Source organism: Candoia aspera, chromosome 1 (assembly GCF_035149785.1).
Source record: "Candoia aspera isolate rCanAsp1 chromosome 1, rCanAsp1.hap2, whole genome shotgun sequence".
Taxonomy (NCBI): Eukaryota; Metazoa; Chordata; class Lepidosauria; order Squamata; family Boidae; genus Candoia; species Candoia aspera.
In genome coordinates this window covers 157019107-157037424 of record NC_086153.1, presented here as the reverse complement: position 1 = coordinate 157037424, position 18318 = coordinate 157019107, and the positions used below count along the sequence as shown (strand labels likewise).

Genomic DNA, 18318 nt, shown 5'->3' with positions numbered 1-18318 from the left:
AAACAGATTCTATATATTTAAAGTTATCCCTATTAGTAAATGTTATTAGAACATATGTAACTCAATAGTTCAAGGAAACAGCAACACACACACCCAAGTTGTAAGTTTAATTTTTTTAAAGAAATTTTTCACCTGGGTGTAAGTTTTCTGGAAGAAAGGAAAATTCTTGCACTTGCGTAAGAGCATTTATATTTTGTGAAATACAAGTTGAAGGTTTTGAAGCAGATTGCAACCAATGGCCCTGTTTTTCATCTTAAAACTAGCTGTCCTCATTTCTTGTTGAGGCTTCAGTGCAATCTTTCTCTGCTGAGTATTCAGATTAGTTATTTCTGCTGAAATCTCTTGTATAGTTGTTTTCAGGACGATAACATTGAAAGCATGTAACATATCTAACATGTCTTCTTTGTATAATAGTTTATTTCATCTGTTAAACTAGATTGCACTTCTGGATTCTCCAACAGCTTTGAGTATGGAAGAGAAACTGCAGCAGAATGAAGCAAGAGTAAGTTTTATTTCGTCAAGTACCTCAAGCACCAACACTTTTAGACTAGTCCTATGTATATATCGATTGATTATGTGCCAACAAGCCAGTGTGAACTCTTAGTGTAACTAGACCTTCTCCAGGATGATCTGTCCCAAACTTGGCCCCAAGCATCCCTAGGTACACCCATTGCTGCTGTAATGGAGTCCATTCATCTTGATGATGGTTGTACTTTTCTCTTCCTTCTTTCCCAGCATTATGGACTTCTCAAGGGAGCTGGATCTTTGTATAATGTTACCAAAATATAATTTGAGTCTGTTGCTTGTCCCTTGAATGAGAACACTGGATTGATTTATTCTGTGATCTATTCGTTTGATTTCTTGGCTATCCAGGGAAAGAGGGCGTGGGGTACATGCATGTGTGCAAGTGTAGGGAGGTTGGGGAAAGAGGGCATGGTGTGCATGCGAGCATAGGGAATCTGAGGAAAGAGGGTGTGGGGTGTGAGCAAAGAAAGGCTGGGGGTGGGGAGACTTACCCAAGTGACTTGCAACCTTCCCTGCTGGCTTCGCCATTGACTTCGCAATGATGATCATGTGACCGCAGAATGCTACAACTGATCATAAATTTGAGCTGGTTGCCAAGCGCTCGAATTTTGTTCATGTGACCATGGGGGTGCTACAATGGCTGGAACTTTGAGGTCCAGGCGTAAGTCCCTTCGTTTAGAGCTGTGGTAACTTTGAACGGTTGCTGAATGAATGGTTATCACTCGAGGAGAGGTAGTCCTTGTTTAGCAACTACAATTGGGACCTGCAACTTGGTCATTAAGTGACATAGTTGCTAAGTGGAAAATCACATGATTGCCACTGTGCTTACGATTTTACTTCAGCTTTCCTTTTTCCCCACTCCCCCACCCTGTGGAATGCTTACCCTGGTGCTGGAATAATTAGCAAGAAGGGAATTAATTTTTGTATTTACATTCATTGGAGAGGAAGGGGTTACAAGAGAGTAAGCAGGCACACAATGGGGAATACACATTGAAAGGAGTAGGTCAGGCACAGGAGGGATCACCTAAACAAGCACTCTCTTTAGGCAATCTCTCCTGTGCCTGACCCATTTCTTTTTCTTTTACTCCCTTGCAGAGTGGAGAGATTGGAGAGGAAGGGATTACAAGAGAGTAAGCAGGCACACAGTAGGGACTACACCGGCTGTTGGCCTAGAGTGGTTGCGGCTAGGCAAACAGCCGGCACCAGTGCATTCCTTTTGATGTGTATTTTCCATTGTGTGCCTGCTTGTAATCTCTTCCTGTCCAATCTCTCTGCTCTGTGAGGAGAGGAAAAAAAAAACAGGTCAGGCATAGGTCAAAGCATACTAACTGACTGTAATGGCAAACACATGACAGAGAGAGAAAGATGCTGTGAATGTCATAAACGTGTGCCTTGTTGGCAAGGATATTTTTTCACACCATCGTAACTTTGAATGGTTGCTGCACAAGGCTGTCAGTAAGTGAGGTCTACTTGTATACTCAGGGTAAATCCCATAAAATTTAATACCTAAGATTGTAAACTTTCCCATTCCATTTTAACAAGCAATTTTTCTAATATTTTACTCATTATTTTTTATGATGCCATGCATTCCAGTGAAGACATGCTCCTTGAAACAATATATTAATAATTTAAAAGTCAAAAATACAAACAGAACAACAATACAGTTAAGCACAATATCTGAACTCATGAAAAACAAAGCTTCTCAACTTTCCATTTAAATCAAATGTTGCTATGTCAAGTCAACTGAGTGAAATTGATTCAGTGTCTCATGTTTATCCATTTCTGTCCCCTCCGTATTCCCTCAACTCAGCTTTCTCCAATCCTGTCCCCTCCAGATATGTTGAACTTTTTTTTCTGCCTTCAGATCAGCCCCTCTAATTTCCAGGAAGCATAGCCAATGAATACATTTGAATTAGCCAATTCAAATTCGGATTTAATTTGTGTATATTGTTCTGGCTTATTTTGTAGGTGCAAGAACTTACCAAAGAGTGGACCAATAAGTGGAATGAAACCCAAAATATTTTAAAAGTAAGCAGTAAAATGTTTCATTTTCTTCAATGTTTCAATTTAGGAATGAGTTCTTAAAATGAATTCTGTGCTTGTTTATGAACTTTACTTATGCCTTGTAGAATGCAATCTTGTTCAGAGTATTGTAAAACATAATTCGATCTAAATTTGTTCAGAGGTAAAAAATTTGCAAAGGATCGTTACCTTGTCATGGTGCTGGAGCTTGAGCACCTCAATGATGCCATGAGCTAAACCGTGAAGGGCCACCCAAGACGGGAAGGTCATGACAGAGAGGTCAGACAAAATGCGATCCCTGAGGAAGGTAATGGCAACCCACCCCAGTATTCTTGCCGTGAAAACTAAATGGATTAGTACAACCAGAGATATGTTGGTATACCATCGGAAGATGAGACCCCCAGGTCGGAAGATGGTCAAAATGCTACTGGAGAGGAACAGAGGATGAGTTCAACTAGCCCCAGACGTGATGACGCAGCTAGCCCAAAGCCGAAAGGACGGCTAGCGGCTGACGGTGCTGGTGGTGAAGGGCGAATCCGATGTTCTAAGGATCAACACACCACTGGAACCTGGAATGTAAGATCTATGAGCCAGGGCAAATTGGATGTGGTTATTGGTGAGATTTCAAGATTAAAGATAGACATTTTGGCAATCAGTGAACTGAAATGGAATGGACTGGAATGGGCCACTTCACATCAAATGACCACCAGATCTACTACTGTGGACAAGAGGACCACAGAAGAACTGGAGTAGCCTTCATAATTAATAGTAAAGTGGCTAAAGCAGTGCTTGGATACAATCCAAAAAACGACAGAATGATCTCAGTTCGAATTCAGGGCAAGCCATCTAACATCACAGTGATCCAAATATACGCCCCAACCACAGATGCTGAAGAAGCTGAAGTAGAGCAGTTCTATGAGGATCTGCAGCACCTACTGGACAACACGCCTAAAAGAGATGTTATTTTCATCACAGGAGACTGGAATGCTAAGGTGGGCAGTCAAATGACACCTGGAAATACAGGTAAGCATGGCCTGGGAGAACAAAACGAAGCAGGACATAGGCTGATAGAATTTTGCCAAGACAACTCACTCTGCGTAACAAACACTCTCTTCCAACAACCTAAGAGACGGCTTTATACATGGACATCCCCAGATGGACAACACCGAAATCAGATTGACTACATCCTTTGCAGCCAAAGGTGGTGGACATCTGTACAATTGGTAAAAACAAGACCTGGAGCTGACTGTAATTCAGATTGCGAACTTCTTATTGCACAAATTAGGATCAGACTAAAGAGATTAGGGAAGACCCACAGATCAGCTAGATATGAGCTCACTAATATTCCTAAGGAATATGCAGTAGAGGTGAAGAATAGATTTAAGGGACTGGACTTAGTAGATAGGGTCCCAGAAGAACTATGGACAGAAGTTTGCAACATTGTTCAGGAGGCGGCAACAAAATACATCCCAAAGAAAGAGAAAACCAAGGAGGCAAAATGGCTGTCTGCTGAGACACTAGAAGTAGCCCAAGAAAGAAAGAAAGCAAAAGGCAACAGTGATAGGGGGAGATATGCCCAATTAAATGCAAAATTCCAGAGGTTAGCCAGAAGAGATAAGGAATTATTTTTAAACAAGCAATTCGCAGAAGTGGAAGAAGACAATAGAATAGGAAGGACAAGAGACCTCTTCCAGAAAATTAGAAATATTGGAGGTAAATTCCAGGCAAAAATGTGTATGATCAAAAACAAAGATGGCAAGGACCTAACAGAAGAAGAAGAGATCAAGAAAAGGTGGCAGGAATATACAGAAGACCTGTATAGGAAGGATAACAATATCGGGGATAGCTTTGACGGTGTGGTCAGTGAGCTAGAGCCAGACATCCTGAAGAGTGAGGTTGAGTGGGCCTTAAGAAGCATTGCTAATAACAAGGCAGCAGGAGACGACGGCATCCCAGCTGAACTGTTCAAAATCTTGCAAGATGATGCTGTCAATGTAATGCATGCTATTGTTGTTTATTCGTTTAGTCGCTTCCGACTCTTCGTGACTTCGTGGACAGCCGACGCCAGAGCTTCCTGTCAGTCGTCAACACCCCCAGCTCCCCCAGGGACAAATCCATCACCCCTAGAATATCATCCATCCACCTTGCCCGTGGTCGGCCCCTCTTCCTTTTGCCCTCCACTCTCCCTAGCATCAGCATCTTCTCCAGGGTGTCCTGTCTTCTCATTATGTGGCCAAAGTATTTCAGTTTTGCCTTTAATATCATTCCCTCAAGTGAGCAGTCTGGCTTTATTTCCTGGAGGATGGACTGGTTTGATCTTCTTGCAGTCCAAGGCACTCTCAGAATTTTCCTCCAACACCACAGTTCAAAAGCATCGATCTTCCTTCTCTCAGCCTTCCTCATGGTCCAGCTCTCGCAGCCATATGTTACTATGGGGAACACCATCGCTTTAACTATGCGGACCTTTGTTGTCAGTGTGATGTCTCTGCTCTTAACTATTTTATCAAGATTTGTCATTGCTCTTCTCCCAAGGATTAAGCGTCTTCTGATTTCCTGACTGCAGTCAGCATCTGCAGTAATCTTCGCACTTAGAAATACAAAGTCTTTCACTGCTTCTACATTTTCTCCCTCTATTTGCCAGTTATCAATCAAGCTGGTTGCCATAATCTTGGTTTTTTTGAGGTTTAGCTGCAAGCCAGCTTTTGCACTTTCTTCTTTCACCTTCATCATAAGGCTCCTCACTTCCTCTTTGCTTTCAGCCATATCTGAGATTGTTAATGTTTCTTCCAGCGATTTTAACTCCAGCCTTGGATTCCTCAAGCCCAGCAAGTTGCATGATTTGTTCTGCGTACAAGTTGAATAGGTAAGGTGAGAGTATACAGCCCTGCCGTACCCCTTTCCCAATCTTAAAACAGTCTGTTCCGTGGTCTGTTCTTACTATTGCTACTTGGTCGTTATACAGATTCTTCAGGAGGTATACAAGATGACTTGGTATCCCCATACCACTAAGAACTTGCCACAATTTGTTATGGTCCACACAGTCAAAGGCTTTAGAATAGTCAATAAAACAAAAATAGATGTCTTTCTGAAACTCCCTGGCTTTTTCCATTATCCAGCGGATATTGGCAATTTGGTCCCTAGTTCCTCTGCCTTTTCTAAACCCAGCTTGTACATCTGGCAATTCTCACTCCATGAATTGCTGAAGTCTCCCTTGCAGGATCTTGAGCATTACCTTACTGGCATGTGAAATGAGTGCCACTGTTCGATAGTTTGAACATTCTTTAGTGTTTCTCTTTTTTGGTATGGGGATATAATTTGATTTTTTCCAGTCTGATGGCCATTCTTGTGTTTTCCAAATTTGCTGGCATATAGCATGCATTACCTTGACAGCATCATCTTGCAAGATTTTGAACAGTTCAGCTGGGATGCCGTCGTCTCCTGCTGCCTTGTTATTAGCAATGCTTCTTAAGGCCCACTCAACCTCACTCTTCAGGATGTCTGGCTCTAGCTCACTGACCACACCGTCAAAGCTATCCCCGATATTGTTATCCTTCCTATACAGGTCTTCTGTATATTCCTGCCACCTTTTCTTGATCTCTTCTTCTTCTGTTAGGTCCTTGCCATCTTTGTTTTTGATCATACACATTTTTGCCTGGAATTTACCTCCAATGTTTCTAATTTTCTGGAAGAGGTCTCTTGTCCTTCCTATTCTATTGTCTTCTTCCACTTCTGCGAATTGCTTGTTTAAAAATAATTCCTTATCTCTTCTGGCTAACCTCTGGAATTTTGCATTTAATTGGGCATATCTCCCCCTATCACTGTTGCCTTTTGCTTTCCTTCTTTCTTGGGCTACTTCTAGTGTCTCAGCAGACAGCCATTTTGCCTCCTTGGTTTTCTCTCCCTTTGGGATATATTTTGTTGCTGCCTCCTGAACAATGTTGTGAACTTCTGTCCATAGTTCTTCCGGGACCCTATCTACTAAGTCCAGTCCCTTAAATCTATTCTTCACCTCCACTGCATATTCCTTAGTGAATATTAGTGAGCTCATATCTAGCTGATCTGTGGGTCTTCCCTAATCTCTTTAGTCTGATCCTAAATTGTGCAATAAGAAGTTCGCGATCTGAACTACAGTCAGCTCCAGGTCTTGTTTTTACCAACTGTATAGATGTCCGCTACCTTTGGATGCAAAGGATGTAGTCAATCTGATTTCGGTGTTGTCCATCTGGGGAAGTCCATGTATAAAGCCGTTTCTTGGGTTGTTGGAAGAGAGTGTTTGTTACGCAGAGTGAGTTGTCTTGGCAAAATTCTATCAGCCTATGTCCTGGTTCGTTTTGTTCTCCCAGGCCATGCTTACCTATAATTCGAGGTGTCATTTGACTGCCCACCTTAGCATTCCAGTCTCCCGTGATGAAAATAACATCTCTTTTAGGCGTGTTGTCCAGTAGGTGCTTGTCATGCGCTGCCTACCTCTGAATAACGTTCAGACACTGGGTTGCAAAGCAGGCTCTGGTTTATTTCAGGATAGGTACAACGTTGTTAGAAAAAGCTGAGAGTGACAGGAGCGCGCCGGTGCGGGGTTTAAATACCCCGCGCCGGTCAGCGCCCCCTCGCTCTCGGTCACGTCACCCCCCTTTGTCCCATGCGTTGCCCTGCCATTGGTTGAGGGTTTCTAGGATCGCCCATCCGCAGGTTTTCATTCTTCTGCTGATTGCTTTCAGCTGGGCGATCCCCGTGGTATTGCTGCTGATGGCTTGGGTGGCTCCGTGATCCGTTTATCTATTGTTTGTTAGCCGTTAGTCGTTGTGGGTTGATGGCTACTTAACTTGTACCCCTTCACCTATTTCCTTGTCATTGTCATGAGTGCCATTGCGCTGATTACTTTAGCTCAACGGCACTCATGACATACTGCCCCCTTTCCGAATAGTGTTCTCCCCCGGGTTTCTGGGTTTCCCCCATGGAGCTGTCAAAACGCCATTTTTTTTTTTTTTTTTTTTTTTTTTTTTTTTTTTTTTTTCAAAGTTCCCGCCGGAGTAGTTGTCGCCCCTCCCTTTGCTCCTCCCTCTACCACGTGCCTTCCCAGGGTGTGTCCATGGTGCGCATGCTCGGGTTCTGACCTGGCGTGCGCATGCTCCAACCACACCCTGTTTGTTTGGCTCAGTTCGGCGAGGCGAGAGGCGTGGCTGGTCGGGTGCTGCTCAGCTCCAGGTAGGGCCCTTTTTTGCTTATTTGGAGTGCGTCGCCTTTGTTGTGTCTCCTGGGCGTTGCCCCCAGGTTGCCCTGTTGACTTGCTTGCCACTCCCCCGCGGCCAAGGGGCGGGGGGAGGGTGCTGGCGATCGTTTGTCACCACCCCGTGGGCCCGGGGCGGGGGGAGTGAGTCCCGGGGGGGGGAAGGTCCACCCAAGTCGCGGGCTTGGGGGGGGCCCCTTCCCTTGGGGCACGGGAGGCGGGGGGAGGCCTGCGGGGGGGGGGGTTGGTTTTGCTGACCTTGATTGCGGTTTGTCGGGGTATGCCCGGTGGAATGCTCTGGTCAGGTCAGGCGCTTTAACGTTGTGCGCCGCCACCCATTCCGGGTGGGGGAAGTGTTTCCACCTGACCAGATAGTGTAGGGTTCCTCGTTGCTTGCGTGAGTCGAGGATGTCCCTTATCTCGAAGTGGTGTTGCCCGTCGATCATAAGCGGTGCGGGCTGAGGCGTGCTTGGGTGCCATCGGGAGGTGGTTGCCGGTTTTAGGAGGCTGGTGTGGAACACCGGGTGGAGCCTCCGGAGGTTGTGTGGCAGGTCCAGGCGTATTGCTACCGGGTTCACTATTTGCGTGACTCGGAACGGCCCGATGTACTTAGGCCCCAGTTTTTTCGAGGGTTGGGTTGACTTTAGGAACTTGGTGGAGAGATAGGCCATGTCCCCCGCCTGGAACGTCGGTTGTTGGCGCCGGTGCTTGTCGGCCTGCTCTTTGTAAGCAGCCTGTGCCTCCTTCAGCGCCGCCGTGATTACTGGCCATGCTTCCGCGATCTTCCGTCCCCAGTCGCTGGCGTCCACCTGGGGTTCCGGGGGTTGAGGTAGCTCCGGTATGGGGACGAAGTCGCGCCCCGAGACTACTTCGAACGGGGTTTTTCCCGTGCTCGTGTGGACGGCGTTGTTGTATGCGACTTCGGCGAACGGGAGCAGTTCAGCCCAGTCGTCCTGGTGGTAGTTCGTATAGGATCGTATAAATTGCTCTAAGGTGGCATTAAGAACCTCAGTGGCTCCGTCCGTCTGCGGATGCCAAGCCGTAGACAGGGCCTGTTGGGTCCCCGTCAGCTTCAAGAAGGCCCGCCAGAATTTGGAGGTGAACTGTGTGCCCCTGTCGGTCACCACACGTGCGGGACATCCGTGTAGCCTGTACACGTGGATGAGGAAGAGTTTGGCTAGTTGTTGAGAGGATGGGACTGACGTGCAGGGGATGAAGTGGGCCTGCTTTGAGAAGTAGTCCTTCACCACCCAAATGGCCGTTTTCTTCTGGCTGGGTGGGAGGTCCACTATAAAATCCATAGAGATTTCCTCCCATGGGCGGGAGGGTTCTGCCACCCGTTGCAATAGCCCCGCGGGTTTGCCTGGTGCCCGTTTGGCCCGAGCGCACGTTGGGCAGGACGCCACGTAGGTTTTTACGTCTCGCCTGAGCGCGGGCCACCAGAATTGCCGCCGTGTTAGGTGTAGGGTCTTGAGGAACCCAAAGTGTCCCGCTTGCTTGGCGTCGTGTGACCTATGCAAGATCGCCTGGCGTTGCGAGTCCGGGACGTAGATTCTGCCTTCCCCCCATGCTAGGTCTTGCGCCATCGTTACCTTGTCGGGGTTTGCCAGGAACCAGGGGTCGGTTTTGAGGGCGGCGGCGAGGTCCGTGCGCATTCCCCCTGGTAGTTGCGGTTGCCTTCTTTCCGTCGCCGGTTGTCCCGCCGTCGGCTGCGCCGTAGCGTCGAGCTGCCTCCGTGCGCCGCTTCGGGTGGTCACGGCCATCCCCAGTTGCGAGGCGGATAGGACCGTCCCAATGGTGTCTGGGGCGGGCTCTTCGTCTTGGGGCAGCCGGGAGAGGGCGTCGGCCAGGAAGTTCTTCTTGCCCGGCATGAACTTCAACTGGAAATCAAAGCGGCTGAAGAATTGTGCCCATCGGACCTGTTTTGGGCTAAGGCGTCTAGGCGTTCGTAGGGCCTCGAGGTTCCGGTGGTCCGTCCAGACCTCGAATGGTTGGGTGGCTCCCTCGAGTAGGTGACGCCATGTCTCTAGTGCCGATTTCACCGCGAAGGCTTCTTTCTCCCAGACGTGCCATCGCCTCTCTGTCTCGGAGAACTTCCTTGACAGGTAGGCGCATGGTTTCAGGAGCCCCGTGGAGTCTTTTTGTAGGAGGATGGCTCCCAGGGAGAAGTCTGAGGCGTCGGCTTGGACCACGAACGGCCGTTCTGGGTCCGGGTGCGCGAGGATTGGCTCCGTCGTGAACAGCGCTTTCAGCTTGTCGAATGCGGTCTGGCACGCGGGAGTCCAATTCAGCACTGTGCCTGGGTTCTTGGCGCGTCTGGTGTCCCCCACCCCTTTGGTTTTGAGGAGGTCCGTTAAGGGTAGGGCTATCTCAGCGAACCCCCGGGCGAAGGACCTGTAGAAATTCGCGAATCCCAGGAAGCTCTGTAGTTGCCGTCTGTTGCGGGGCCGCTCCCAGTTTAGTACCGCTTCGACTTTTGCGGGGTCCATCTCGATGCCGTCCCCGGAGATTCGATACCCCAAATAGTCTAGGCGGTCTTTGTGAAACTCGCACTTTGTGGGCTTTGCATAGAGCTGCGCCCTTCTGAGCTTGTCGAGGACTTGCCTGACTAAGGTTACGTGTTCCTCGTATGTTTTTGTGTAAATAAGGACGTCGTCGATGTAGACCAGGACCCCTTTAAACAGATGTTCATGCAGTACCTCATTGATGAGCTGCATGAACACCCCAGGGGCCCCCGCGAGTCCGAAGGGCAGTACCTTGTACTGGAAAGCGCCTAGGGGGCAGTTGAACGCCGTCTTCCATTCGTCCCCCTCCCTGATTCGGATGCGATAGTACGCCTCGCGCAGGTCCAATTTGGAAAAGACTTTGCCCGTGGACAGGTGGGCGAGCATGTCCTTCACCAGGGGTAAGGGGTATTTGTTGGACAGGGAAGCCGCGTTTAGGCCCCGGTAGTCGGTACAGAGCCGTAGGGTCCCGTCTTTCTTCTCCCGGAATAGGACGGGGGCTCCGACCGGTGAGCATGCTGGCTCTATAAATCCCCTGTCTAGGTTTTTATCGATGAACTCCCGGAGGGTTGCCATCTCCTTCGGGGTCATCGAATAGATCTTTGGTCTAGGTAGGGGGACGTCGGGCAGTAGGTCGATTCGGCAATCCGTCTTGCGGTGGGGGGGTAGTTGGTCTGCCTCTGCTTCTCCGAAGACCTCGGAGAAGTCGGCGTATTGTTCCGGTAGGTCTGCAGTGGTAGCGGCGTTGTCTTGTGTGGTCGCCTCCGCTCGTCCTACCGTGGGGTTGCTTTTGCCAGCTGGTACTGGTGCTCGATACTCGCCGTCGCCGAATGTGAAGGTGCGGGTCGCCCAGTTGATCCGCGGGTTGTTTTTCGCGAGCCATGGCATCCCCAGGACTGCAATGGGCCGTCCGATGGGCGTGACTACGAACGATGTGCGCTCGGTGTGAGTGCCCATTTGCAGGGTGACCGGCTCGGTTTGTAGCGTGGCTGGTTTCCCCCCCGCTGTGGAGCCGTCCAGCTGGTGGAATGCCAGCGGCGTGGGGAGGGGGAAGCAGCGGAGTTCGAGTTTGGCGACTAGGTCGGGGTGGATAAGGTTTTTTGAGCACCCCGAGTCCACTAGTGCCGCGGCCGTGGTGGCTCCGTTGCCGGCAGAGAGTTGAATTGCTGCCAATATTACGGAGCTTTTGTCGTTTCGTTGAGGTGGTTCGCGTTGCTGTCCCGCCGCCTGCCTCGCCACGCGTTTCAGGGCAAGCGGGGAGCATTTCCCGCCGGCTGGTCGGGGTCGGTATTGTCCTCTTCTCCCCAGTAAGCGTCCCAGCCCTCTTCCGGTGTCGCTGTGGCCACGGTCATTCGGCGGTGAGGGGGCGGCCCCGGGTTGGGTGGTTTGGGGCTAATTTTCGGGGCGGGCTTGGGCGCGCTGGTCGGCGGTCGGTTGGCGAAGCAGTCCGCCGTCTTGTGCCCTAATTTGCCACACCTCCCGCAGGGCTCCCGGTTGAACTTCTTTTTAGGGTATATGGGGCCGGCCATCCCCCCGTGTGGTGCGGGTACCTTTTTCCCGACGTAGTTTGTGTCTTCCGTGGTTGTCATAAGGAAGGTGCGGTGCGCGTGTTCGGCTTTCCCCGCGAGGTGGATCCACCCGTGTAACGTTTCTGGGTCGTCGCGGTAGAGGGCCCATTGGAGAACGTCGCGGTTGAGCCCCTTTTTGAAGATTTCCAGCAGGGTGGTCTCAGACCAGTCGCAGACCTTTCCCGCGAGGGCTTTGAACTCCAGGGCGTAGTCAGGGACCGTGCGTGCGCCCTGTTTAAGTCTCTGGAGTGCGCTTTTCGCCCGTACTTTGGCTAGGGGGTCTTCGAAATAGTTTTTCATCTCGTTGATGAAAGCAGGGAAGGTGGCGAGGGCGGGGGAGCTGGACTCGTACAGTTGGACGTACCAGTCCGCCGCCCTGTCTTGGAGTTTGATTGCCACGGCGCCGATCTTGTCGGCCTCGGAGTCATAGGAGTGTCCGTGCCTCCCCATGAACTCCCTAGCGTTGGTGACGAAAAACGAGAGTTTTGAGGGGGTCCCATCGAAGAAGATGGGGAAGTCCTTTGGGGCTCGGGCGTTTTGCGCGGCCCCGCCTCTCGCTTCCCGGGATGTGGTGTCGGCCGCCTGTGCCGTCTGCTGGCTTTCCGCTGGCTCGTGTGGGTTCGGTGCTTCGCTCGGGGTGTGGGCTTGTGCGGGGACGTCATTGGGTGGCGCGGGGGGCATAAGCGCCTGGAGCATGGTCCGGAGTTCCGTCAGCTGAGCCCGCATGGCCGCGAGTTCAGCTCGTGCCTCCTCGTCCACAGCCCGCACCGCCGCTGGGGCCGGTTCCGTTGGCGCGTCCTCGGGGGGGGGGGGTTCATCGTCCCTCCGCCGCGGGTCCGCTTCCTCCTCCGTCTGATGGGTGTCTCCGTCGTCCTCCTCCGTGTCGAGCACCGTGGGGCTGTCGCTCCACGCCCGTTGCTGGGGTGCGATGTGGGGCGCGGGGTCCTCCGCTGGTTTCGGAAGTCGTGCTGCTCCCTCCCGCGGTCGGGTTGCCTCCGTCGCCATCTCCCCTTGGGGTTGGAGCTGAGGCTCGGGTCGGGTGGGGCGGGCGTCCATGGCTCCGGGAGTCCGCGGTGCCTCTGGCCTCGGTCGGTCCTCCTCTGTCTCTTGCCGCGCGGCTCGCCCTCCTTGCCCGCGCCGTTCCGGCCTCATCTTGCTGGTCTTCTCGCCGTCTACTCCTCCCGCGGCTCGTTGTCGTCCGGTGGGGCTCGGCGAGGCTGAGTTTATGACTCTCAGCTTTATGTCATGCGCTGCCTACCTCTGAATAACGTTCAGACACTGGGTTGCAAAGCAGGCTCTGGTTTATTTCAGGATAGGTACAACGTTGTTAGAAAAAGCTGAGAGTGACAGGAGCGCGCCGGTGCGGGGTTTAAATACCCCGCGCCGGTCAGCGCCCCCTCGCTCTCGGTCACGTCACCCCCCTTTGTCCCATGCGTTGCCCTGCCATTGGTTGAGGGTTTCTAGGATCGCCCATCCGCAGGTTTTCATTCTTCTGCTGATTGCTTTCAGCTGGGCGATCCCCGTGGTATTGCTGCTGATGGCTTGGGTGGCTCCGTGATCCGTTTATCTATTGTTTGTTAGCCGTTAGTCGTTGTGGGTTGATGGCTACTTAACTTGTACCCCTTCACCTATTTCCTTGTCATTGTCATGAGTGCCATTGCGCTGATTACTTTAGCTCAACGGCACTCATGACAGTGCTGCAGATCCTCATAGAACTGCTCTACTTCAGCTTCTTCAACATCTGTGGTTGGGGTGTATATTTGGATCACTGTGATGTTAGATGGCTTGCCCTGAATTCGAATTGAGATCATTCTATCGTTTTTGGGGTTGTATCCAAGCACTGCTTTAGCCACTTTACTACTAATTATGAAGGCTATTCCAGTTCTTCTGTGGTCCTCTTGTCCACAGTAGTAGATCTGGTGGTCATTTGATGTGAAGTGGCCCATTCCAGTCCATTTCAGTTCACTGACGCCCAAAATATCTATCTTTAATCTTGACATCTCACCAATAACCACATCCAATTTGCCCTGGCTCATAGATCTTACATTCCAGGTTCCAGTGGTGTGTTGATCCTTAGAACATCGGATTCGCCCTTCACCACCAGCACCGTCAGCCGCTAGCCGTCCTTTCAGCTTTGAGCTAGCTGCGTCATCGCGTCTGGGGCTAGTTGAACTCATCCTCTGTTCCTCTCCAGTAGCATTTTGACCATCTTCCGACTTGGGGGGTCTCATCTTCCGATGGTATACCGACATATCTCTGGTTGTACTGATCAATTTAGTTTTCACGGATCGTTACCTTGTCGTGGTGCTGTAGCTTGAGCACCTCAATGATGCCATGAGCTAAACCGTGAAGGGCCACCCAAGTCAGGAAGGTCATAACAGAGAGGTCAGACTAAATGTGATCCCTGGGGAAGGTAATGGCAGCCCACCCCAGTATTCTTGCCATGAAAACTAAATGCATGCTATATGCCAGCAAATTTGGAAAACACAAGAATGGCCATCATATTGGAAAAAATCAACTTATATCCCCATACCAAAAAAGGGAAACACTAAAGAATGTTCAAACTATCAAACAGTGGCACTCATTTCACATGCCAGTAAGGTAATGCTCAAGATCCTGCAAGGGAGACTTCAGCAATTCATGGAGCGAGAATTGCCAGATGTACAAACTGGGTTTAGAAAAGGCAGAGGAACTAGGGACCAAATTGCCAATATCCGCTGGATAATGGAAAAAGCCAGGGAGTTTCAGAAAAACATCTATTTCTGTTTTATTGACTATTCTAAAGCCTTTGACTGTGTGGACCATAACAAATTGTGGCAAGTTCTTAGTGGTATGGGGATACCAAGTCATCTTGTATGCCTCCTGAAGAATCTGTATAACGACCAAGCAACAACAGTAAGAACAGACCACAGAACAACGGACTGGTTCAAGATTGGGAAAGGAGTACGGCAGGGCTGTATACTCTCACCCTACGTATTCAACTTGTATGCAGAACACATCATGCAACTTGCTGGGCTTGAGGAATCCAAGGCTGGAGTTAAATCACTGGAAGAAACATTAACAATCTCAGATATGCAGATGATACCACTTTGATGGCTGAAAGCGAAGAGGAACTGAGGAGCCTTATGATGAAGGTGAAAGAAGAAAGTGCAAAAGCTGGCTTGCAGCTTAACCTCAAAAAAACCAAGATTACGGCAACCAGCTTGATTGATAACTGGCAAATAGAGGGAAAAAATGTAGAAGCAGTGAAAGACTTTGTATTTCTAAGTGCGAAGATTACTGCAGATGCTGACTGCAGTCAGGAAATCAGAAGATGCTTAATCCTTGGGAGAAGAGCAATGACAAATCTTGATAAAATTGTTAAGAGCAGAGACATCACACTGACAACAAAGGTCTGCATAGTTAAAGCAATGGTGTTCCCCATAGTAACATATGGCTGCGAGAGCTGGACCATAAGGAAGGCTGAGAGAAGGAAGATCGATGCTTTTGAACTGTGATGTTGGAGGAAAATTCTGAGAGTGCCTTGGACTGCAAGAAGATCAAACCAGTCCATCCTCCAGGAAATAAAGCCAGACTGCTCACTTGAGGGAACGATATTAAAGGCAAAACTGAAATACTTTGGCCACATAATGAGAAGACAGGACACCCTGGAGGAGATGCTGATGCTGGGGAGAGTGGAAGGCAAAAGGAAGAGGGGCCGACCAAGGGCAAGATGGATAGATGATATTCTAGAGGTGATGGATTCGTCCCTGGGGGAGCTGGGGGTGTTGACGACTGACAGGAAGCTCTGGCGTGGGCTGGTCCATGAAGTCACGAAGAGTCGGAAGCAACTAAATGAATAAACAACAAACAAGAAAAAAAATTGAGATGGTTTTATGTACAGTATAAATTTTCCTTCTTGGAAACTTAAGTTAGAAGCCCAAGAGAGAACTTGAATAATATTTCTTTTAATGTAAGGCAGAGTAAAGGAAAACCAAAACCATTTTCAGGATAGTAAATAAGGTATTATAAAGACGAATATATGCATGCAATTAAGGAATTAATATTTGTGACATTTCATCCCTTATGTTAAGCTGAACAGATTACAGAGAAATTTAAAGCTTCATGAAGCAGGTTTAGGAAATCAGAAATCTAAAATGGCTACTTGTCCCATAGGTGGATTTTAGTTGTCTGTCTTTGTGACCCTTACTTTCCAAGGAGGCAGATACAGAATTGAGAAAAGTCTTTTCTTTATGGCTCTTCTCTCCTCAGAGATGACATGGAATAACAGTATTGCCTGGCCATTTTCATCTAAAGTCATAAACCCAAGCAGGAAAGGTTATATGTATGTGTCTCTGTGTTAAAAAGCAGTTGGGCATTAGTGAAGGATTTTAGTACCATGAAATGAATAAAAATTTATCATTGCATGTGTGAAGAAAACAGCTTTGACAGTTTTGCCAAAATGCTACTGAACCGCATCTATTCTTCTGTAATACTGCTAGTAAATATAAATTAGAACCCTACATGTTGGTCTGTTACCAAACAAATCCAAAAGTGCAGTAGCACAATTTTCATTATGACCAACTTAAATTACAAAAGAATGAGCAAGCTGTTTAGTTCACTAGTATCCATTTCAGGCTCTTAGTTAAAATAAAATTAGGAAAAGAAACAGATATGACTGGGCTTAATAACGGCTCAACCTCACACAGTTTGTAATAATTAAAGATAGAATGATGGAGGTGATGAGCTGAATCACGTAGGCTTGATGTTAAATGATCTTTGTTGTGCCATGTATTATAAAGACGTATGGCTGTGCTCTCCTAGAAAATATAAAAACATGCTTGTCTCAATATAATCAGAGCAGGTAGAGAAAACCATGGCTTATAATAGCAAAATATATTATGTGTTGGATTGTGGTGGCAAAAAAATCCTATTGCATTCTTATTAGGATATGGTCATGCCGGAATGGATTGTTTCCTGTTATAGGAGGTCTCTCAGAATTGCATGTTCCTATGAATTGATCAGATCAGGATATTACCGTGAATTGAAATACAAAAATTGTATGATGTTAATATGCTGTTTATGCAGTCTCTTCTATAAGGAAAGAAAAGGAAAGGCAGCAAAGAACATGATTGGAGAGGTGCAACATTTTCTTTATATTCCCCACCTAGATTCAGCATAGGAAATCATTCTTATAGGTGATACGACTCTAAAAGCATTTCCTTCATTCACATATGTCAGGCCACCATTATATTAAAGGGTGTTGACATCTAGAAACGTGGTGTGCTATGCTCACCTAAAGGGCCGGACCAGATTCCATATTTGTATCAGACACACATTAATTCCTCATTTCCACTCTCTCCTGCTCTCAATTCTGCTGTAAGCATGTGTATTGCTACCTTACTTGCCAGCAGCATAATGATTTCAGACTTCAAGATACACAGTCTGGAAATGCAGTGTTGAACTAAAAACTATCTGGCAGATGGGATAGCAGAATGTACTGATTTGTTTAATTTCTGCCTAAAAACTGAATTGGAAATAAAAATATCCATATAACTCAAAAATGTGCAATTTCTTTATTAGAGGAGATTTATAAGAGTAGTACAATCTCCTCAAAATATTCCCCCTCCCCCTCTCCCTCCTTTTTTTTTAAAGTTGGTTGCCTTATTTGGTTTTTCTGCCCACGTTTTGATGTGGCAGTCATTTTGATGTGGCAGCTTATGTTTCCCATTTTAACTTATATTTGGTATAACACATCAATATGGTTGCTTCAGGGGAAATGGAAACATCATCTAATATATAGTATCTGTTCTGCTTTACTGTTGCATCCTTTAACTGTCTTTAGTAGAAACAGATTTTAAGTATTTGGTTAAAATATACTGCATCTAAAATATAAAATAAGCTGGAAATTATGGCTTTTCAGAACTATGTTGATTTCTTACAGTATATTTGCAGCAGAAACTCAGTATTTTCTTTCTATCCATTTGATTTCCCCTATATTCCTATCTTGAAATGGAGTGACTGAGTGACATATATGTAATTGTTTCTAAGATAACATATATATCCTTACCTTCTTTATTTCTGAAGTACCCCACTAGGTGACATAAAGTGTGAGAATGTCAGCCATTGTTTAGGAAATTGGTATGCTTTAACAGACCGTTAAGATTAACTTCTGGTGTAAATGAAAGGTCAAACTCAGTAAATCAAAGACGAAAGCAAAAGCTTCTAATCTCGTGACCACTCTAAGTGAAAGATGGAGAATACACAAATGCTAGGCTTACTATGAGAGCCAGTTTGGTGTAGTGGTTAAGGCATCAGGCTAGAAACCGGGAGAGTGTGAGTTCTAGTCCCGCCTTAGGCACAAAGCCAGCTGGGTGACCTTGGGCCAGTCACACTTTCTCAGTCTTAGGAAGCAGGCAATGGCAAACCACTTCCAAAAAATCCTGCCAAGAAAAAAGCAGGGACTTGTCCAGAGTCCTGACCTGACTTGAAG

At 47.8% G+C, this 18318-nt stretch overlaps 1 protein-coding gene across 6 annotated transcripts in view; it reads left to right on the top strand.

The window, feature by feature from the left end:
- The window catches only part of KIF16B (kinesin family member 16B), a 165065-nt gene that overhangs the window by 25889 nt on the left and 120858 nt on the right, over positions 1 to 18318 (top strand). For all 6 annotated transcript variants that reach the window (XM_063316465.1, XM_063316451.1, XM_063316459.1 and 3 more), the window contains 2 exons: positions 437 to 502; positions 2494 to 2553. In XM_063316465.1, coding sequence (XP_063172535.1) covers positions 437 to 502; positions 2494 to 2553 — 126 coding nt within the window. The remainder of the gene's footprint in view (positions 1 to 436; positions 503 to 2493; positions 2554 to 18318) is intronic.